The sequence below is a fragment of the Echinops telfairi genome, unplaced genomic scaffold (genome assembly GCF_000313985.2).
Source record: "Echinops telfairi isolate 266 unplaced genomic scaffold, ASM31398v2 ScPeMD7_7423;HRSCAF=8461, whole genome shotgun sequence".
Classification (NCBI taxonomy): domain Eukaryota; kingdom Metazoa; phylum Chordata; class Mammalia; order Afrosoricida; family Tenrecidae; genus Echinops; species Echinops telfairi.
The window spans coordinates 3,222,258-3,246,465 of record NW_022111323.1 but is presented as its reverse complement, the minus strand read 5'-3'; the positions used below and the strand labels follow the sequence as shown (position 1 = coordinate 3,246,465).

Genomic DNA, 24,208 nt, shown 5'->3' with positions numbered 1-24,208 from the left:
AAAAAAAAAAAAAGAAAAGCCTGTAGTTAGTTCAAGGACTGTTTGTTGGCCTTTAGGAGTGTTTTCTGGTCAAATCTGATGGGGTGTCACGACCTGGCCCCAAAGTCTATTTTTTATATTACCTTGGGACCTCATTGCTCTGTTTCCCTAGCTGTTCTGTTGCACACCCTTAGTGTTTTGCATCGGTGTGGTTGGGTCAGATTGGGCACAATTCCCACATTGTGTCTCCAGTGTTGGCCCATGTAGGGCTGTGGGTCAGTGAGGGATTTCTTGTATCATAATGGGGTCGGCCATATGGTCCTCTCTGTCGATTGGCTGCTCTGAGCTGGGATATCGTCCTCAAGGCTTGGTGAGCCAGGATGTGCTCCACTCTCTTCCTTCCCCTTCATTTGCTTCTGTGTGCTCTGATCAGACATGTCCCTTTCCCTGAGTTGCAGCTTCAGTACTGTCCTCTGAAGTAAATTCTTCTGGGGCGAGGGGCAGGTGTCCACGTAGTTGGGATTGGGGCTGGCCCCTATGAATAATTTTTTGGTCTTGCAAAGTTTTATCATGCAATCTCCAGCGTTGTTTCAGTCACCAAAGTCCTATTTTCCAAATATTCCTTTCTCTTCATTTCCAGCCTTCACAGTGCAATTGCCAGTAATTATCAGTGCATCTTGATTGCATATTTGATCAACTTCAGGCTGAGGATGTGGGTAACACACTTCCCTCAAGTCAAATTTTGACTCATAACAACTCTGTGAGTAGAGCTGCCCCTTTAGGTTTCTGAGACTTTAAAGCTCCATGGGAGGAGACAGTCTTATCTTGTGGAGCAGTTGGTAGAGTCAAACTTCTGACCTTGTAGTTAGCATCCCGATATGTAACTCACTATACCACCGGGACTCCTTGAAGAATTGGTAGAATTATTTAATTTCTTCATCCTTGGATTTAGGCATTGGCGAATAAATTTGAATAATAGTTGTGTTAACTTGATTTCCTGATAGGTGTAGATATTATCGTATCACAGACAGCATTATACTTCAAGATAGATCTTGAAATGTTCTTCTGATGCCATTCCTCTTCACTTTGTTATTTCTGGCATAGTAATCCATATGATTCTCTTATTCAATATGTACCATTTCATTTTTGATGACTTCCAATTTTCCTACATTCATATTTTGTACAGTTTATCTTCTACTTATTTATGAATGTTTGCTGCTATTTCTTCTTATTTTGATTTGTGCCCCATCCAGCAATTGAAAGTCCCGAACGTTTGCCACATCCATATTATTTAGGTTAACCAATTGGAGTTTGAGTACCTTCCAACCTGAGATGTTTATCTTTTAACCCAACATCAAATAATGTTGAACTGTACTCATACAGTTTTCAGTGGCTAATCTGTCAGAAGTGGTCCACCTATTTCTTCTTTCTAGCCTGGAAACTCTGCCTGAATCTACCTACTGTACGTGACCTGGCTGTCATTTGAAATACCAGTGGCAAATATACACCAAAATGCAAACCAGCACATATCATAAATTTATAGATGAGTGTTAGGTCAAAGAACCTAGGAAAATTATTTTTGTGTGTGAAAGAAACTGTATACAAGTCTTGTAGTCATAAAAATATGTGTGAGAAATAGGAATACATCTATACTGCCAAGGCATAAAGTAGGTAAACAGTGATAGAGTTAGGCTTCCACTAACTCTAGTGCAATTAATAATGAGGGAATTTAGAGTTTAAAAGTGGTAGGGTGTACATATCCACTGCTATCAGGTTGATTATATATCAGGCCCTATAGCATTTTTAAAACTGCAAATATTTATGGGAGCAGAGAGTCTTAGTTTTATCCCATGGAACAAATGGTGGGTTCAAACTGTCATCCTTGTGGTTAGCAACTCAACATTTAACTCACTAGGATGCCCCTTTTAATAATTATCCTTTTGAAAAACTCTAACAATGCAGTATTCGGGATTCCAAATATTGAGGTAGGTAAGGCAGATTGGAAGGTTAATTTTGGATCAGCAAAAGGAGACAGATATTGGATAATGAACCATATAGGGCATTTTGGATGGCATAGTATCTGGAAGTGCCTAGCATGGTGCCTAGGCAGAGACTTGGCACTTAAGAAAAGTTTAGAGTTTGAAACTTTAGTGCTAGTGATATTATTCCCATTTAATAGATTGTGAAGTTATGACTCAGATCATAAAAATGCTCAGGGTTACAGATAGGTAGCAAATGACAGAAGTGACACAAATCCCAAACCAAATCAATTGTTGTCAAATTGACTAATGTATGGCTATCCTATGGTGTCAGAGTAGAACTGTGCTCCGTAGGATTTCTAATATATTTTAAATTTCCAGATTGCTAGACCTTTTTTCTGAGGTACCTCTAAGTGGACTCTAAACTTTTAACTTTTCTGTTAGCAGCTGTTAATTAACCATTTGTACCACATATGACAGAACCTTGGGTTTTAAAGCTATCTAGTTTATTACTATGTTGACTATTCTAACATTGCTGAATTTGGGGAAACCATTGAATACATGTGAGCTTCACTTTCCTATTATGGTTATTGTGAAGAAAGTCCATTACAAATACCTAACATGATATGTGACACATAGTAGATGATGCGTAAATTATCTTCCCTATACCACATTGAAGACTGAGGTGGAACACACTATTCTGCATGCATAAAATATCAAATTGGCTTATTTTCACTGTGCCTGTCCTCCCTTCAAAAACCAAACTCATTGCCATTGAGTCGATTTTGACTCACTAGCAATGCAATAGAACAGGGTAGAATTTTCCCTGCGAGTTTCTGAGTCCGTAATTGTCTATGGGTGTAGAAAGCCCTATCTTTCTCCCTTGGAGCAGCTGGTGTTTTTGACTTGCTGACCTTGCTCTTAACAGTCCACCGTACAACAACTACACCACCAGGACTCCCTGCCCTCCCTTAGGGGGGGATTATTTTGATTATTCTGATTATCTTCAAGAATATGGAAATGGGTAACTGAATCTTTTCCTCCCTACTCTTTCTGCCACTCTTTCTTCAATTTCCCTCTGACCTTCTAAAACACCAAGAAACACCTCCAAACTCACTGCCATCAAGTCAATGCCAACTCAAAGCAATCCTGTAGGACAGGATAGAACTGCCTCTGTGAATTTCCGAAACTGTAAAACTTTACCAAAGTTGAAAGCACCATCTTTCTCCCTCAATCCCCTGGTGGTTTGAAACTGCTCACCTTGCAGTTAGCAGGCCAACACGTAACTACTGCACCATCAAGACTCCTTGACCTTTTAAAGAGGGCTACAAAAAGTCATTTTCCCAATTGCAACTTCCCTATGTGGAGTGATCAGGAGATTTCATTATTTGTGTTTAATGACCTTTGGGCAGCCCATTTCTGTTTCACTCCCTTGAGATAACCTATATTGAATTTATATATTCTGCCATGTTTGCAAAGTAGCACTGACGTGTATGAGCATATTCTCTTGCTGTCAGTGATTGCTTCTTGGATCAGGGAGAAACCATCTGCTATCTTGCAGGAAATACTGTTTTTTTTTTTCAGTTTTAGAAACCCACAGGGACAGTTCTGCTCTGTCCCATAAGGTCTTTTTTTTTTTTTAACATTTTATTAGGGGCTCATACAACTGTTATCCCAATCCATACACACATCAATTGTTGTAAAGCGCATTTGTACATCGTTTCTCAAAAAATTTTCTCTCCACTTAAACCCCCGACATTAGGTCCTCATTTTTCCCCTCCCTCCCCGCTCCCCCCTCCCTCGTCAGCCCTTGATAGTTTATAAATGGGTATTTTGTCATATCTTGCCCTGTCTGACGTCTCCCTTCACCCACTATTTGGTTGTCTGTCCCCCAGGGAGAAGGTCACACACAGTTCCATGTAATCGGTTCCCTCTTTCCTACCCATTCTCCCTTTACCCTCCCTGTTTTGCCACTCACACCACTGGTCCTATAGGGCTCATCCGTCCTGGATTCCCTGTATTTTCAGTTCCTATCTGTACCAGTGTACCTCCTCGGGTCTAGCCAGTCTTGCAAGTTAGAATTCTAGTCATGGTAGTGGGAGCGGGGAGGAAACATTTAGGAACTAGAGGAAAGTTGTATTTCTCATCATTGTTACATCACACCCTGACTGGCTCATCTCCTCCCCGAGACCCCTCTGCAAGGGGATCTCCAGTGACCTACTAATGGGCTTTGGATCTCCACTCCGCACTCCCCCCATTATTCACTATGGTAAGATTTTTTTGTTCTGATGATGGGATCACCTGATCCCTTCGACTGTTTTAAGAACAAGTTTCTCAGTAAGTGTACACATTGCTCCTGCTGCCTTAACAGATGCCTTACTTGATGAGGCAGAAGAAACTTCTGTGGTCTTTTGTTTTGTTTTGTTTCAAACTGGCTATCATTCTTTCTCTTTTATCAGGGGCCTTTGGACTTAACCCTGAAGTACTGTGTGAGAAGGAAGACTGAATCTATAGACAAGAGGTTCTGTTTTGATATAGAAACTAATGAAAGGTAAGCTGGATTGTTGTAAATTGTCAGTGTCCCCAAGTGCCAGATGCTAAACCTGGAAAGGTCTTTTATTTTCTTCTGTCATACCTATTGATGAGTAGGAACAAATCTGTTCAAGCAAATCATTGTCTTGACTTTTTTGGCTGCTCTCCATAGTAATCCCTGTTAGGTCTAGCTAAGTTCTAATCAGCTTTTCTTCACCTACCAGGAGCTAACTAAAAAGATTGTGGTTCAAATTCATCAGCTGCTTGGTAGGAGAAAGCTGTATCAGTCTGCTTCTGTAAATATTATACAGCATTATAAACCCTACGGGGAAGTTCTACTCTGTCCTGTAGCATCACTGAGTTGGAATAGGGTGACCAACAAAATAGATATATTTTGCTTTGTTTTTGGTGCCCTAGTTGTTCTGGACACAAAAAGTCACTTCTTGGATTTAATATGCTATCATATATGTAAACAACATTTGGCTATGCTACAAATAGGATGTAATATTAAAGTTCTTTCTTTTTTCATCTATTAATATGACAGAGAAAAGCAAGTGAATCAGCATGCATTTTGGAGGAAGGGCAGACAGGGTAGAGAGTGATGGTGGGGCTTTCGTACCCTACTCTATGTAAACTTGCTGTAGACTTCCCATACCTTTTAGCTATTTATGTGAATTGGAAACGTTTATTAACTGTCAGAAATTAATTTTATCACTTGTAAACTTTGGACGTGCTTGCTTTTATTTCTCTCTCATTCTTTGTTTACTGAATTTGAGCAACTTTATTAAGGGAAACATAACTTTTAAGTTTAAAAGAGTATTTGGAGATATTTTGGGGGAAGTGCACTTTGAAGTTGAGAGACTGATGCCAACCTTGGTGATTAAATAGGATTCTAGATTTTATTTCAGTGTATTCTTAGTATCGATTAATAGAATGCATTTTATCAACATTAAATTATTAGAAAGAAAAATGATGCGTGGATTACAATAATGTGTGAGTAAAGTTGTCAGCAACTGGAATAATAAAGATCATATTAAGAAATAAGGACATTTTAATTTTTATTTAGAACCAGTAACTCCTAGTCTGTTTCCCTATTTTAAAATTTGGGATACCATTGGTTGTCCTTCAGATTTTTAATTTTTGAATCTGCATGACCTTCTTTATTAAACATGAATGGCCTCTATCAAAGATGACTGCAATTGTGTAGCCATGGGACTGTCACTTATTTTTCTTGACTATTTCAGGCTCATTTCAATGAAGGAAATTCTGTTGACCAGAGAAAATGACCTTTTGCTATGTTTTCCTGTTATGAACTTTTAGTGTCTGTAGCTATGAAGCATTAAGATGCTTGAAATAAATTAAACATTCTGATCTGTTTTCAGCTTACATTTGTAATCTACTTGCAAATAACCATCATTGATTCAAATCTGTTGCAAACAGTTTGAACTTGCATTTAGGGGCTGAGACTAATTAATTGTTGTACTTCTTTTATCTGCTGATGTGCCTGCCTCATGTTAAAAGCTACATTTAACAATAAACATTAAATTTTGTATTTGTTATTAAATGTCAGATTTTTTTTAACTTTAAAATGCTGAAAATTCTGTGATTCTGTCTGAGGGTGTAAAGGTTTTATGAGTCTACGATTTTAGTTATTGACTATTGGGCCCTTGGAAACAAAACATTCCGACATTTATTCTCCACTATCCACCCCACACTTTATAGATAAGAAAACTGAGACTTAAGTACATTTATCTGACTTGTCTAAACAAATTCACAACGTATTCAGTGAGGCTGAGCTCAAATGGACATTTATAGTACTACAAAGCACATGTTCTTTTGTTTTGTTCCATTCTCTATTAGAAGTAGCATATACATGCTGCTAGTAGAGCATCAAATATAATAGAAAGCATGTGAGGTACTTCTCTGTACAAGCAGTTTACTAAGGGATGTGCCATTTGCTTTCCTGGCAAGGCAATTTGATGTCAAGAACAATCAGGCTGCCTGTAGGCATCAGCTGCCCAATGTCTTGTTCAATAGCAGAGGACTTTGATGCCCTTTTTATATTCCAGGACCAGGGGATAGCATTTTCCATTTAGTGCTATTAAAATAGCATTTGAAAACATAGTTTCAAAGATTGAAGGGGTACAATAACAATAATAATAGTAACTGCTATTTGCAGGGTACCTCCTATGGATCAGGCATCATTTGCAGCTTCTTAAGTGCTCCCCACAGTCCCATTAAGTGACAATGTTATTTTCCCCATTTCAAAAAGATGAGGAGACAGAGAGAAGGTAGCCGCTTTTTCAGTGTTACACAGCTGACAGATAGCAGAGTCAGGATCCAAATCCAGGCATTCTTGTTTCCAGGACCACACACTAACCACTGCATTTTACTGCCAAAATGTTATACACATATTTTGGTCATAAAGTTAATTAATAGAGGAGACTTGACTAGAAGCCAGTACTTTTTCCACTTTAGCATCCTGACCTTCATGATATTGTTCCTTGAGTTTGACTTTCTGTAGTACTCAAGAATGATCAAGTGCTTCCTAAGAACATAATTTATAGTATTATTAGGTGGATTAAATGAGTTAACACATGTAAAAAACTTAGAACAGAGCCTGGCACTTAGAATTCAACAAATATTAGTTATTATTTATTAGTTTTAAGAATTGCTTTAGTCGGCTAAATAATATCCTCTCTGTGGTTGAGACGGTGTACATGTTGTTGATTCCTTTCTGACTGGAAATTGTCTTTAAACATATTAAGTGGTAAAAGGAGTCAAGTCTTTTTCTAGATAGGTGAATGCGGCTATGATAAACATGCTCATCTTCTGAGCCCAGACTGTGGCTGACACGCAAGAGAAGGAAGCAATGTTTCTCAAGGCCAATGGGACCAATTAAGTCTGTCGTATGATACCTGCCTTCATATTTCTTTGTCTGATCCTTGTATGAGGCCATTGAGATAGCACAATTCTCAGTATTCTCAAAGTTACTATTCCTTAAATTTTTCATTATTCCCAGTAAATGCAGTTTGAACAACTTCAGTTCCATATTCATGTGCTTATTTAGTGACAAATCTCAGGACAGAGAGGAAACACAGCATTCCATGCTTCCAGATGAGTTTTCTGCATTAAATTTGTCACTTCACCTCTCCCTTAGGTCAGGAGCCATCACTCTACAAGCCCTTTCTGAAGCAAACAGAAGGCTATGGATGGAGGCCATGGATGGGAAAGAGCCTGTAAGTTAGCTGTGACACTGGAGAAACCCTAGTATATGAGTGCCCTCTAGTGGTAACAGTGGTTTTGAGGCAATTAAATGGTCAAAAATTTCTCATAAGCAGAATTTTCTAGCTGGATTAATTGTTGATTCCACGTCTGTGTTTAAACAGTAAGGCAACTTGAGTTTCTGAGAGAGTAATGGACTTGACATCTTATAGAAGGAATGAAATCTGGGCCTAGAATCTAATTTTCTCAGTTCCTTGGTCTAATGTTAAGCTATGTGGCTGTGCCAAGAAGATCTTCTTACAGAAAGAACATCAAGTCTTCTTTAGAATGCAGAATTTATATATGAGGAAGCTTTAAAAAGTTTGTGGAAATATATGAACTGAACATATAGCATACCATTCCCATGAATTTTTGAGAAGCCCTCTTGTAGTGTATAGAATGTTGGAAAGTAATTGCCATGACAAGCATTTATTGAGCTTTCATTTAAAATGTTATTGCTGCCCCACCACCCATTACTCTACTAACTCTTTAAGGGTGCAGCTGGTAGAGGACACGGTTTTGCTATTCTGTATCCCAATAAGTATCATTCCATTTAAAATACTGTTGCAGAGGAGGACAAGCAAAAGTCCGTTTTCTTTAGTACCCCTCTATAGGTTTCCTCCAGTGGTATATGAAATCAGTTCTACTTCCTTATTTAGGAATCACAAAAGCCTGAATATATTCCCTTGTTCTGTCAATCAATGGTTATGGAACCTTAATCATGTCGTTTTACTACCCGGAGATTTCATTTCATTATCAATAAAATGATTTAATAATATCTGTTCTACCTACCTGGCGACCTGGAGGCATATTAGGCTACCCATAGAGCTGCTAATCAGTAGGTCAGCAGCTCAAACCTACCAGACACTCCACAAAAGACAGATGAAGCTATATGCTTCGCTAAAGATTTAAAGTCTAAGAAACCTAAAAGAGCAGTTCTAATTTGTCCTTTAGGGTCACCATCAGTTGGAATCAACTCAATGTCAGTGATTTTTGATTATACCTGCCTCATAGGGTTGTTTCGGAAAAAAAAAAAGAAAGTCAATCTATAAACCTTATTTTAGGTGTTTCTAACTGAGCTTAAGGATGAGTGAAAATCTATCAATACTCAGCAGTATTTGGATATTGTCCTATCCTCTTGCGTTATTTAAGGCAAAAACCTGCTTTGAGGGGAATTTCATTCAAGTTTTTTTTCTTTGTGCCCCTAGTGCCCTGGAGACCAAAGAGTAGGGCCCAGGTCTCTGCATGTATTTAGAATAACTAAGAAGGTAGCAGAGGAAAAGTGGTATGAGTACTGTCATCTAAAGAATATGCCAGCACCCAACCCCTGAATTCTGATGCTTAACTATTACACAGCTGTGATGTTTCTCTAAGAAAATGGTATGAGGATCATGAAGACATTTATGTAACATTTCCTTCTCTTCCACCTGCTCTCTTTTTACGTGTTTAAAAACTGAAGGGTGGCCTTTTGTGGAGAATAATGTGATATCATGAAGCCATTGAATTTGGATCCTGACCAATTTGATTATGGACAGCTTAAAAAAATCTATATGACAAAATACCAATTTATAAACTATCAAGGGCTCATGAGGGAGGGGGAGTGGGGAGGGAGGGGGAAAATGAGGACCTAGTGGGGGGGTTTAAGTGGAGACAAAATGTTTTGAGAATGATGTACAAATGTGCTTTACACAATTGATGTGTGTATGGATTGCGATAACAATTGTGTGAACCCCTAATAAAATGTTTAAAAAAAATCTATGTGTAAAAGTGACAACAAGACTAGACCAACACAGATATATCTGTCATATAAATACCCAGGTACACACATGCGAAAATGTTTTCTCTTAAAAGGAGAAACTATTAAGTAAATATCTAACATTAAGTAAACTATTAAGTAAATATCTAAATATCTACAGCCTTACACCACTAATGTTGCTGCTTTAATAAACTCTCACAGCACTGTATTTCAATGGCCACACAGAACTCACAGACAATACTCAAAATTAAAGGTGTCTTAGGCCAAGTGATTAAAGAAATTCAGAGACACTCATATATGTGCAAGAGAGAATTTTACATCAAGAAGTAATTATACATCAATAAAATACCCTAGCCCAGTCCACGTCAAGTCCATAAGATTAATATTAGCCCATATGTCCAGTATTAGCCCATGAATTCCTCTTCAGACTCACACAGCATATGCAATGATGCCAAATACAGGACGATCACAGACTGGTGGGTGGAAAGTCCTATGGATCCAGTGGCAGTGGATGCATCTCCAGGGCTCTGGCTGCTATCAGTGTGGCTTCATGTGGCTTGTCAAAAGGATTATGAAACAGAGAGAGTGTCCCACCTACGGGGCGGAAAAAGGGAAGTCCCAGAATCCTCATAAGAAGGCTACACACACAAGGAGGGATCACCAGGCTGTGGCCTGGTTGACAGGTTAGACTCCACCCCTTTATCAAGTTGACATGAAATTGTGTAACCACCACAGGCGTTTATTATGGAAGTTAGTAGGTTACCATAATCAGGATCAGGAAACTAAGGATACAGTCATTGGTCCACAGCAACACCTCTCTTCAGCCAACAGCCAGCTCTCTTTCCAGCCCTTAGTCTCTCAGCAACATGGTCCCTTAGAGTTTATTTTCATGGGCCAAGAAACCAGCCCACCTTTTGCTCTGTCACACTGTATCACAGGTTTGGGATCAGATGAGGAGAAGGTACTCCATAGTCTCAGCACTGCTCTGTGTCACAGTGTCTGGTGCATCTGGTCTCAGGCAGCCTTTGCCACTTCCAACAGAAATCTTGGAGTGCTCTTCCAAAGTCCTCAGGGTTTCGCTTTCTGTTGCTGCTTCGAAAATATCTCATTTTTGTAGGGGTGGGTGGGTAAAGAAAACTGACCCATTCCCCTCAGTTAGCACAGTCCCACAGAAGCATTTGGTGGGAGCTACAGAGGCTTTGATAGAAGAGCCACATTAAGAAATTTCACTCCGCCGTAGTTCCCTACCCCTGGTTTAAAGAGTCAAAGAAGACTCTGGGTTGAAGAAAGAGCTAGGCTAACTTTATCCATGTTATATAGTGATTTTGAGGTCTAAAGAATGAGAAACACATGTCCAAGTTTTCATGATGAGGTTGAATGTTGGTCTAGGATTACACTATGAACTAAAGTATTTTCCCTTTAGTTTCACACTTACCTATCTATCACAACGCACACTTTAAGACCACTGGGGGAAATCTTGGTAAATTCATGGATTTCTTTTAGGTGGGCATACCTTTTCACAGAGAAATACCCATAAACTAGTCTTTGAGATGGGCAAGTTGGTATCTGGGACATTTGTATTCTGCCCAGAAATCCATGAAAAAATGACTTTCTTTTTCTTCTCATATTTTACCTCAATCATAAAAATATTCAATGATTTATTTATGTAAATAAATATCTAATATGGGTAGGGTACCTTCAGCTCTTATGAAATCCAGTGCAGTTTTCTCACTACCATCGAGTCAATTTGGACTTACAGTGACCCTATAGGGTAGAGTCGAACTGCCCCTGTGGATTTCCAAGACTGTAACTCTTTACCAGAGTAGAAAACCTCATTTTTTTCTCCCTCAGAGTGGCTGGTATTTTCAAACTGCTTACCTTGTGGTTAGCAGCCCATTGTGTAACCATTACATCACCAATTTTCAGGGAGTGTTAATCCATCTTCTTAAAACCTTCCATCTAGACAAGATGATTCAAATATGAACAGTTGAAGAGTTCCCAAAACAATGTTTCTCTTTGTTAAAACCCTAGAGTCTAATGGTTTTGATGACCTATCTGGGAAAAGAGGTGTTATATCTTCCCTAATGCTCTCCAATGATTCACAATACCTATGGTTCTTTTTTTGTTTCCCTTCTTTTGTAGATCTACCACAACCCCATAACAAAACAGGAAGAAAGTGAGTCATTCATAATTAAGTTCTACTGACATTACAAACTGCCAATTGTCTGAATCACAATAAATGTTATCATTTATACTATAATACTGATGCAGGATTGTATATGGTTGCCTCTGTGAAATTAAAACCTGATCTGTTTTTAATGATATATATCTGTTTTAAATCTGCCTGTCAGTTAAAATAAAGAAGTCACTTTATCTTAACTTATGGTGAGGTTATTAGTAGAAACATAAACACATATGTTCTTCTTGTAGTGAGCACATGATAGGAATTATGTTCATTTTCAAGTGAATGTTTCAAATTTGATGCATAAAACCTATATAAAAGCAAACAGCGAGCCGAAAACATTTTGTTATTGTAAGAGTTAAAACTATAAACCTCTGAATAAAAGGACTTTCCTTTAGGGTGATTGGGGAAAAAGGCTAAGCCCCTAGGTCTTTCACTAGAATTGCTTTGCATGATCATTAAATGTTTAGTAGGCAAGGTTTATTGCAGCAGGTCTAATTCTACTTTTCTTTGCTTGTAACAGTGGAGCTGAATGAAGTAGGGTTTAAATTTGTCAGAAAGTGCATCAATGTCATTGAGACCAAAGGTAAGATGTGAACAATAGCTTTGGTAACATTCGGATCTGGTCACTCTGATTTGATTTTGGGGTAATTTCTCTAAAGTAGCAATGATGTCATCTATTGGGTAGGAGCCATCTTAGGAAGGTACACTATAAACATTCAGTCCTTGATACAATTCATAAACTTTCAGCAAATTCTACATAAATGGTATTCAAACATATTTAGATAATTTGTGGTTTCATGCTTTTAAGGAGGAAGAGATACAAATGGCTTTTAAAGTACTCTGAAATAGTACTAACACTCCTCAAGTGGAGTTATGATGATTTCATTGTTTGTTACATCCTATTTTTGTTACAATATATATTGCTTAAAAAATTTATAGGGCAAATATAAACTCAGGTAAATGTGGAGCCAGCCAGTATAGTAACGATGAAACATACAACTTTCCTCTACTTCTTTAATTCTCCCCCCCACACACACACTATCATGATACCAATTCTACCTTACAAATCCGGCTAGACCAGAGAAGGTACACTGGTACAGATAAGAACTGGAAACACAGGAAGTCCAGGACAGATAAACTCCTCAGGACCAATAATGAGAGTAGCGATACCTGGAGGGAGGGTCAGGGGAAGGTGGGATAGAAAGAGGGAACTGATCACAATGATCTACATATAACTCCCTCCCTGGGGGATGGACAACAGAAAAGTGGGTGAAGGGAGACGTTGGGCAGTGTAAGACATGACAAAATAATAATATTTTATAAATTATCAAGGGTTCGTGAGGGAAAGGGGTTGGGGAGGGGGGAAAAATGAGCTCAAGTAGAAAGAAAATGTTTTGAGAATGATGATGGCAACAAATGTACTTGACACAATGGATGTATGCATGGATTGTGATAAGAGTTCTATGAGCCCCCAATAAAATGATTTTTTTTAAAAATGTGGAGCCAGCATTTTTCCTAATTTAGAGTATTTCCTGGTTTCCCTCTGAGGACATTTAGAATGTGGACAGGTGTAGCTAAACCTCTTTTTTCTTTGAAATATCGCCTCTATCTTTTTCAGCATATGTGAAGGAAATGATCCTTTCCTTCATATCTCCATACTCCAGCCACCTCCTTTTTTTTTTGCTCAAGGAAAATTTGAAAGTTGATATTTCCTATGGAAAATTTTGTCCATTGAACCCTAGCTTCCTTCTAACATGGAAGCATTATTCTCAGTCATTCATTTAAACATAAATCTTCTATTTACTATAGAGTCTATTCTTTCTGTCTGGTACAACTTAAATGGCAGTATGAATAATTTGGACATATGCCTATTGCATGGAAGGACTGAAAAAAAATGGAGAGAGTGGATTGACCTTTTCTTGTGTTCTTTCCTCTATGGCAGTGGTTCTCAACTTGTGGGTCATGGGCCTTTTGGGGGGGTGTCAAACAACCCTTTCATAGGGGTCGCCTAATACATCCTGCATATCAGATATTTACTTTACGATTCATAGCAGTAGCAAATTTACAGCTATGAAGTAGCAACGAAAATAATTTTATGGTTGGGGGTCACCACAGCATGAGAAACTGTATTAAAGGGTCATGGCATTAGGAAGGTTGAGGACCACTGCCCTAGGGAGAAGAAAACTCCATATAAACAAAATTGACCTGACTTTCTTTCCCTAGGCATCAAGACAGAAGGGTTGTACCGTACCGTGGGCAGCAATATTCAGGTTCAGAAGCTGCTGAGTACCTTTTTTGGTAAAAATTTTACCTTCATAATTCTTAATGGGAGGAGATTATTAGAAAGAAAGTTGACATTAAAGAAAGGGAAACACTGGAATATTTCTTTTGTTGCTGTTTTTTTCTTTTATTTTTTTGGACAATGTTTTTCAGCCTAAACCATTATCTATAGCCAAAGTTTATATCACCCCTAACAGAAGCTCAATACCGCTTATACAATTATTCCCTATTCCTCTTTTGTTTGTATACATTTGCCTATTCCATATGGTTTATCTAAGTGGGAACATAAAATTTTGTCATTGTGTGTCTCACTTATTTTACTGAATTAAATGTTTTTTAAGCTTATTTTTTTGCGTGTGTTAGTGTGTACTACATCCCGATTTCTTTATGGCTGAATAATATTGTATGGATAATACTGTATGTATGTTTGCACACATGTGAGGATATGTAAAAAAGTATTGCTTCTGGAGTTCCAGTTTATACATGTACAGGTTTTTTACTAAACAAAACATATTTGAGCATGTCTCTGCAAGTTTTGTTCCACATTTTTTATTCCTCTTTATCCTGGAAGTCCTGATATAACCCCTTATAGAGCAATTGGTAGTGGTAGTTGAGTACCAGCTAGCTGTAGTCATGGAGACTGATGTGGGCAAGATGGGCCATGTGTATTGGACCAATTGTTTCTATATGTCTTAAAATTCCTTCATTTTTCTTTTGTTCAGACTGGAAGAAACCAATATTTGTGCCTTAGATGGCCACTCAACAAGCTTCTAAGGCTCTAGTAATTACTCACCAAAATAGGATGTACAGCTTTGTCTTTCTGTATTGTTATGCCAATTGACCATGGTGTCCCCGAGACCATAGTGCAGAACTCCAGCCCAATGACTCATTCCCTCAGGTGTTTTGTGATGTCTAAGGAGTTTTCATAGCTCTGTCCCCTGTACCTCATTCATGGATATATTTGCACCAAAGATAAATAACCATTTTCAGATATCTACTGTCATATATATGACACTTTCCCTTTCTACCTGATCAGCCTTCCAATCTGTCCTTGCAACTATTTGTGTTTGTAGTGTATCATTCTAACAGGATTGCATATATAATTGTGTATACCTCTATTGTCTTTAGCTGTTATACTCCTCTCCATGTCTTCTCTCACCTACCTCCATCATTTTTTGCTGACCTTTATTGTATATTGCCTTCCCTCTCACCCAAGTTCATAAAAGTCAGGCTTACAGGTCAGATAGACCAGGACCCTTGTTGACAAGTCTGGAAATGAACTCACTCTCATGGCTCACTTTTAAGCCAAACAATAGACAGGTCTATAAGGTGAACAATAAGACTAGTGAGGTACTTGCACCTTAGAAGAATAAACCATTTGAGGTCAAAAGGAAATAATTTACACAAATATAAATTTCAGAAGAGTTAGGGAAAAAGATGGAATGGAAGCAGGAAACACAGGAAGAAGTGGGATAAGTGATGCTGCATTGTGGAAATTGCAATGACCTGAAAAAATGTGTATGAATTATTTAATATAAAACTGTTCTACTTTGTAAACTTTCACACAATTCATAATAAAAAGTTGAACACTACTATCAACAACAAAAATGCCATCTCTGTAATTAGTAGATGGCTTCAGACAAATTCTCTCGGTAACTTGTCCTAATCTCATTAGGGTAACATCAAAATAAAAAAGGATCTGAACAAACGAGTAATTTCTGAGGGGTCAGTTCAGAAGGTTATGGTGACTGCTATTTGAGTTTCCAAAGGAATAATCCTGATAATTTTTTTCTGAAAACATACTGGATGATTACAGACACTTATTATAAGGAAGTTTTCCAAAAATTGGAAAAAAAACAAACATTGATGAGAAAAAATTCAGGACAATTGCATAGAAGAGTTTTTTTTCCTTTGTTACACTTCATTTTCGTTTTCTTCTACGGTAGCAAAGGGTGTCCTAGAAGAAACCCTACCCTGATCTTGCCCCATTCAGGCAGCTTTTTGTTCTTCAAACTACAAAAACTTTAAAACAGTGGTTCTCAACCTTCCTAATGCCGCGACCATTTAACATAGTTCCTCATGTTGTGGTGACCCCCAACCATAAAATTATCTTCATTGCTACTTCATAACTGTAATTTTTCTAATGTTATGAATTGGGTGACCTCTGTGAAAGGGTCATTCGACCCCCAAAAGGGTCACGATCCACAGGTTGAGAACCACTGCTTTAAAAGGAATGTTATTTGAGCCCCCTGAGGATGCCAAAACAAATATTGATGTGGTGGAAATCAAAGAATTCTTCAAGGAAGAGTTAAGAGATATAGAAGCCCCACTTTCAGTAGTGTCATGATGTAGATTGAGGTTATGACAAGAAAGAATAGCTTCATATTGTGATATTTTTGCTATGATTTTGTAGCAGACCATTTTGACTTACCCTTGTAAATATATTCAGTGGATTATACTTTTTATATAATTAATGTAGATAATTTAATATTTATATTTAACTATGTGAATTTACTTTATCTATTTATATAACATAATTGTGTGGTTAATACTATAATATTTAAGTAAAATTTATTTCTATATAAATTTACACACACACATATATATGGTTGCAATGAGTCATACTCCGCTGGATGACAAATAATTTGTATATCTTGGTAGTGCAAATGGTTGACATGTTTGGATGCTAAGTAAAAAGTTGGTGATTCAAGTTTATCCAGAAATACTTTGAAAGAAATGGTATGTAGAAGTAGAAAAGTAGAGTAGATCATGCAAAACCTTGTGGAACAGTTTTTTCTAGTGCACATGGGTTGCTGTGAGTCTGAATTGACCCGATTACAATTAGATGTTTAATAGTGTGTTGTTTAGTTTTTGTAACACTCATATGAGAGGGCTTCAATATTTTATTGTGAAATTGAATTAAAAGATAATGAATCATGGCAGCTGTAGTGAAGTTAAAATGTAACACCTTATCATCTGATCTCCTTATTGACTCAGTTTAAGGTTGTTTTAGTATTTAATATTTTCTGCCTTCTTCTGACTTGAGGCTTTTCTCTGCTTTGTCTTTGTTGGTTTTTTTTTGTTTGTTTCTTGTTTTTTTTATGAATTTCTGTATGTGAAAACCAGGGTAGGTGAATATATAAACAGTAACTGCGTTAAGAATTACCTAGGGATATGACAGGGGAGGTTGGGAGGAAATGGGGAGTTAACAAGGAATACGAGCAAGAAGGAAATGTTCTGAAATTGATTATCCAGCACTTCTTGTGATTGAACTATTAAATTGATGATATGCAAATTACGTGGCAATAAAACTATTATAAAAGATAATTGAATCTTTTTACACAATTTGAAACCCCCTCCTATGTCTGCTAGATGTATTTGGTTTATAGCGTTATTTAAGTGCTACTTCATTGTTGATCTTCCGTTTAGATGTTATATCATTTATTGAAAGTATTATATTGAAGTCTCCAAACATTATGGAAAATATATATATCTCTTTAATCCTGTCAAAGTTTTTGTCATATATAGTAGGACTCTCGTTGCATGCATGTGTATTTATAATTGCTATATCTCCATGATTAAGAAGGACACCTCTTATCCAGAAATATAATGTCATTTGCCTCTTATAACAGATTTTGAATTAAAGCCATTTTTTTCTAATATTGGCATAGTCATCCCAACCTTCTTTTGGTTACTCAAGCCAAATCTATAGTCATTGAATCAATCCTGACCAATGGTGACCATATATAGGGTTTCTGGGGCTTTAAATATTTACACAAGCACATAGACTCATGTTTCTCACAAAGAGCAGCTGGTTGGTGTGAGCTGCCAACTTTGTAGTTAGCAGTCCAATACTTACCCAACAGAGTCATTTCTTCTCTTTTTAAACAACAGCTTTACTGGTATATAATATACATGTATTATGATTCCATAAATGAATCCTATAAAAAAGTGTTGTACAGTCCCACAAACAATTTTAGAACATTTCCTTCTTCCTTGTACTCATTAATGTTAGTGTAATTATTTTAGTGATTATTCCCTTATCTGTTGTGTCACTGCTAAAGGCTTTTCCCATTCTGTGAGGTCTTGTTTTACTCTTTTGATGAAATCTTTTGATGTGCCTAAGTGTTATATTTTTAATAGGTCCTGGTCATCTATTATGTCTTCTGTGGTATGTCCATGGTAGTCTTTGTATGCCCTGCAATAGTGTCCTTAAATTGGTCCCAATTTTCTTGATGATCCTTATAGCTTTTAGGTTTGCATTTAAGTCTTTAATTCATCTTGAGTTCACTTGGTGCATGGGGTGAGCTGTGTATCTTGTTTCATTCTTTTGCAGAAATAGATCCAGTTTTTCTAGCACTAGTTGTTAAAGAGTAAGTCTCTTTTCTGTTTAATAGTTTTTGGTCTTTTGTGGAAAATAAATTGTCTGTAGGTAGATGCTTTTATTTCTGGGTTTTCTCTCCTGTTCCATTTTGACTATGGTGGCTGTGTAGTAGGATTTTAGGTAGGGTAGTGTCAGGCCTTGTACTTAGTTCGTTGTTTAAATGAGTTCTATGCTTATGTGTTGTTTTCCTTCCCCATATGAAGTTGGTTATTAGTTTTTCCATTTATTTAAAGATTATAGTTTGGATTTTGATTGCAATTGCATTGTATTTGTAGATTGCTTCAGGTAGTATTGGCATTTTCACTATGTTGAGTCTACTTATCCATAAACATGGGATACTCTTCCATTTTGTGTAGGTCTCTTGCTTTCTTGTAATCTTATTTTGTAGTTTTCTTTTTCAGATTTTTGTTTCTTTTCTTATTTTTATTCCTAAGTATTTCATTTTTTGAATGGCCGTGTTGAGCATGATGTTGACCATTGGTCTTTTTGTGTGTATGGATTTTATTACCGTATGTACTTGTGTATAAGCTGAGTTTTTCAGCACACTTTTAATGCAGTTTTGGGGGTAAAATTAGGTGCCTCAGCTGATAGTCGGGCCAGCTTATACTCGAATATATTCTGTATGTTGAGAAGATTCCCTTTTATTCCTATTTTGTTGAGTGTTTTGATCAGGGATGGGTGTTGGATATTGTCCAATTTCTTTTCTGAATCTATTGATAAGAGCATATGATTCTTTGTCTTGTTTATGTGGTGGTTTACATTTATTGCTTTTCTGATGATGAACCATCCTTACATCCCTGGTATGCATCCCACTTGGTTGTGGTGTATTATTTTTTTTCATATATTGTTGAATTCTGTTGGTCAGAATCTTGTTAAGAATTTCACATTTATGTCCTTGAGGGATATTGGTGTGGAGTTTTCTGTCTTTGTGGGATCTTTCCCTGATTTTAGTATTAGGGATATAGTTGCTTCATAGAATGAGTTTGGGATTTTGTTGTCAATTTCTGTGCCTTGGAATGTCAATTTCTATGCTTGTGTAGAATTGGTGACAGTTCCTTGCTAGAGGTTTGACAGAAATACCCTATGAAGTTGGTCCTGGGCTTTTCTTGGCTGGGAGTTTCTTAATGGCCTTCTTTATTTTTTCTTTTGTTGTGTGTCTGTTGAGGTTTGCTACTTCTGTCTGTGTTGATTTGGTTAGATGATGTATGTCTGTGTTCATTTCTTGGGCTATCAAACTTGCTGGAATAGAGTTTTTCATACAAATGCGTTATTCTTTTTATTTCATTTGCACCTGTTGTGATGTCACCCTTTTCCTCTCAGATTCTAGATATCTGTGTCTTGTTTTTCCTTTGTTAAGTGGTTTGTCAATTTTGTTCATCCTTTCAAAGAACAAACTTTGTATCTTCCTGATTATTTTCTATTGTTTTTCAGTTTTCCATTTCAATTATATCTGCTCTAATTTTATGATTATTTTTTTGCTGTTGTTGGAGGGGTCTTCCTTGTTGTAATTCTTTAAGGTGTGGTTAAAATGTTGATAATGACTTTCTCTTATTTTTTAAGTGTGCATTGTTTGCTAATAAAAAATTATCCACCGATAGGTCCTTTTGCTATGTCTCTTAGATTTGGGGATGTTTTGTTATCATTCTGGTTTATTTCAAGGAACCTTTAATTTAATTTCTTATGTTTACTCATTGGAGCTTAGTGTGGCCACTCCTGATTTTTATTTTTGGTTGGCATTGGCTTGGTAGATATTTTTACTATGCTTTGAGTCTCAGTCTGTTCTTGTTTGAATTTGAGGTGTGTCTCTTGAAGACAGCTTATTGATGGGTCTTGTTTCCGAATCTAGGCTGATACTCTTAGTCTTTTCATTGGTGCATTCCGTCTATTGCCAAAGGTGTTATTACCAATAAATTGGATTTGTTGTTGTCGTTTTATAGTATTTGTATTTGGTAATTTGGGGGTGCGTGTGGCTGTGGGGATTTCATCTCTTTTTTCTGCCTGTAGTTCTGTGTTGCTAAAGTCATGGTTTAATTGTCTTGGGTTCTGGGTGTTGTCCATTGTGATGGTCTCATATTTGTATTTTATTGTTGTTGAAATTCTGACCATAGAGATCCAGTTAATATTTTTTTTATAATGTAGGTTTTTATGAATTGTTTAAATTTTCCCGTGTTTGGAAATAACTGCTATTTATCCTTTGTATTTGTTGGATACTTTTGCTGGATATAAGATTCTTGGTTAGCAGTTTTTTCCTTTCACAATCTGATATATTTTGTTTCATTGTCTTCTTGCCTACATAGTTTCTGATGAGAAGTCAGAGCTTATCCTTATTTATTTTCATTTGTAGGTGACTGTTATTTTTTCTATAGATGCTCTTAAGATTCTCTCCTTTTCTTTGAAGTTAGACAATTTGAGTCTATCCTATTTGGAGTTCTTTCAGCTTCCTGGATAGTTATTGTTTCCTTTTTTGGGATATTGAGGAAATTTCCTCCCATGAATTCTCTTACTATTTTCTTTGTATATTGGTTTGTTGTCTCATTCCAAGATCCCAATGAAATGTATGTTCTTTCTCTTGATGGCATTCCACACGAGTCTCAAGACTTCTTCAGATTCCTTTGGGTTTTTTTGTTGTTATTTTTGATTGTTTCTTTTGTTGGCTGTAGTCAAAGTGTTTATCTTCAAGTTCACTGATTTGATTTTCCTTTTCTTTCATTCTATTCTGTAGTTATTTTATTGTTTTTTTTTACGTTATCTCATTTTTCAGTCTTCTGGGTTTCTTTAGGGTTTGAGGTTTTCAATTTATCTATTTCTTCTTTTGTTTTCAAAAGTGATCCCCAGATGTCCTATTGTGCCCTTGGAGAAAGTAATGTGGTGGGATGATCTGTCCTACCTGTTCCTATCTGGTCATAGGTTGCAGTCACAGATTTGTGGGCAAGAACTGTAGTTTGGAGAGGAACACTGATCACCCTATAATGAAATAAGGGGATGCAGAAGCCTAGGTGCCAAGAGTTTGCCCCTGATTTGGCAGAGGCAAGCTTCATTTAATGTTAGGTAGTGTGAGACACTGGTTAATTCTTACCCAGAGAATGGAATCTGTCTTGGGTGGGAGTGGTATGCCTGAGAGGAAATGCAGCTGCCTGTGGTTGAGTGCCCAAGAAGAGAGTCCTTATGAGTCTAAAAGGGTAATTAATCATCTTACAATATGATAGAGGCAGAATGCAAAAGCCAAGGAGCAAAGAAAGAATTCCCCTGGTTTGGGTGGTGGCCATAACTAACTGCCTGCCAGATGTGGGTGTAATGTGGGTGTTGGGAGGAAGGGGCTCCAAGGAAAGATATTGAAGTGGGATTGGGGATCCATAAATGTCTGAAATTATACTACTTGTACTCTGAGGGTTTCCATGCCAGGAAGGCCACAAAATACGTCCTCCATGCAGGAGTCCGCACCGTCAGCCAGGTGGGGTACTTGGATGAGTGAGCTGGGATGGGGATTATGGTCAGGAGGAAAGCGAGGCACTCCTAAGCCATACCAGTAGGAGTCTGTAGTAGTGACTGGACCAGAGAGATTAGGTCTGTGTTGCTGAGTTCTGAGATTTCCTGGCAAGAAAAGGGGAAGAAAAAGAGAAAGAAGAAGCCAATAAACAAGGAATGATTTTCGCCCCAAATCTTGATGCACTCAGTTTCCAGATTGAGTGTCTGAATTCCCAAAGCAAGGATTCCTACCTGCTGGGCTCTCTCTGGGACTTGCAGAGGCTTCTTCTGTGTTTGCTATCTGACCAAAGCAATTTTTAAGTCATATTTCTTTGCTTCATTCTTTTAATTTAAACCTATTTGTGTGTTTAGAGCTGAGCTGTGTATCTTGCAGACAATATACAGTTTATTGTGTTTTTAAAAATCTATTCTGTTAATTCTATATTTTTATTGAAGAGTTTCATCCATTTATTTGAAATATTTACTGATATAAAGTTCTTACCTGTATTATCTTGATATTTGATTTTTGTGCATGTTATACTATTTTGTTCCTTAATTTTCCAGTCCTACCTTCTTTTGTTTTATTATTAAAAAATTGTGTTGGACCATTTTTATTTTATTTACATGAATCATATAATACTGTCAGTATCTCCTCCTGCCTTCTTACCCAGACCCATAAGGAAAACCAAGGTCATTTGGTGGGAGTTGCAAAGGTTGTGGTCAAAAGAGCTGTATTAAATAATTCACTACATTGAAGCATATTTAGGAAAATTATCCTGAGAAGGAAAATGAACCTGCAAACCCAAGCAGCTTCATGAACTCCAAGTAGAGTAAAATTGAAGAGTTCTTCACTAAGACATATTGTAATTAAACCCTTGAAGATTAAAGGCAAGGAAATAATCTTGAAATCAGCAAGAGGAAAACATAAAACACACATTGATAAGACTGAAGGGGTCCTGGTAGTGCAAACATTTATGTGTTGGGCTGCAATCTGCATGCTTAGCAGTTCCAAACCACCAGCGGAGAAAGACTGGGCTTCATGCTCCCATGAACAGTTAGTCTCAAAACACCGAAAGATGTCACTATGAGTTAGCATTGTCTCAATGGTAGCTAGTTTGAAATTTTCATAGATATGATTAAATGCTGACATTCATTGGCATAAAAACCATGTAGACAGAAGGTAATGGAAAGCAATGATGGGAAAGAACTGTCAATCCAGCAATACTATCCTTCAAAAACAAGGATGAATTCAGGTCATTCCCACATAAACAAAACCTGTGAGAATTTGTTACCTACCTTGAAATAACTGCTGAACAGTATCATTCAAATGGAAAAGATGAATCATTAGACAATTATCCAATAAATAAAAGAATGATCTCCAATACAGATAATGGTATGGGCAAACAAAGAAGCCATTGCAAAGTATCCTCCAAATTCTACAGAAAAAGAAAGATGTCCTCTCCAGCTGGCATCCTGAATTCAGACTTATAGTGAGAAAATAAAATTTTGATTATCAAGACCACCCATATATGGTCTTCTGTTATAGCTTCATAAGGTATCTAAGAAATTAACTAAACCAGTTGCCATTGAATTGATTCTGACTCAGTGATTCGATGTTTGTCAGAGTGCTGGTGCTCTAAAGGATTCTCCGTGGTGATTTAAAAAAATAATTTTATTAGGGGAACTTATGACTCTTTTTTAAAATCATTTTATTAGGTGCTCATACAACTCTGATCACAATCCATACATACATCAATTGTGTCAAGCACATTTGTACATATGTTACCATCATCATTCTCAAAACACCTGCTTTCTACTTGAGCCCTTGGTATCAGCTCCTCATTTTTCCCCTCCCTCCCCGCGCCCTCCTTCCCTCTGAACTCTTGATAATTTATAAATTATTATTATTTTGTCATATCTTATACCACCCGACGTCTCCCCTCACCCACTTCTCCACTGTCTGTCCCCCAGGGAAGAGGTTATATGTAGACCTTGTATTCTGTTCCCCCTTTCTCCTTCACCTTCCCTCCACCCTCCCGATATCACCACTCTCACCACTGGTCCTGAGGGGTTCATCTGTCCTGGGTTCCCAGTATTTTCAGTTTCTATCTGTGCCAGTGTACATCCTCCAATCCAGCTGGATATGTAAGGTAGAATTGGGATCATTGAAGTGGGCGAGAGGAAGCATTCAAGAACTAGAGGAAAATTGTATATTTCATCATTGCTACACTGCACCCTGACTGGCTCATCTCCTCCCCTCAGCCCTTCTGCAAGAGAATGTCCAATTTCCCACAGATGGGCCCTGGGTCCCCACTCCGCACTCCCCCTCATTCACAATGCTATGATTTTTTCTTTTTTTTTGTTTTTTGATACCTGATAACTGA

At 37.3% G+C, this 24,208-nt stretch overlaps 1 protein-coding gene across 1 annotated transcript in view; it reads left to right on the top strand.

The window, feature by feature from the left end:
- The window catches only part of OPHN1 (oligophrenin 1), a 435,527-nt gene that overhangs the window by 190,417 nt on the left and 220,902 nt on the right, over positions 1–24,208 (top strand). Inside the window, exons 11-15 of the mRNA XM_004715440.2 lie at positions 4,418–4,509; positions 7,651–7,729; positions 11,653–11,686; positions 12,216–12,278; positions 13,919–13,993. Of these exons, the coding sequence (XP_004715497.1) occupies positions 4,418–4,509; positions 7,651–7,729; positions 11,653–11,686; positions 12,216–12,278; positions 13,919–13,993 (343 nt within the window). The remainder of the gene's footprint in view (positions 1–4,417; positions 4,510–7,650; positions 7,730–11,652; positions 11,687–12,215; positions 12,279–13,918; positions 13,994–24,208) is intronic.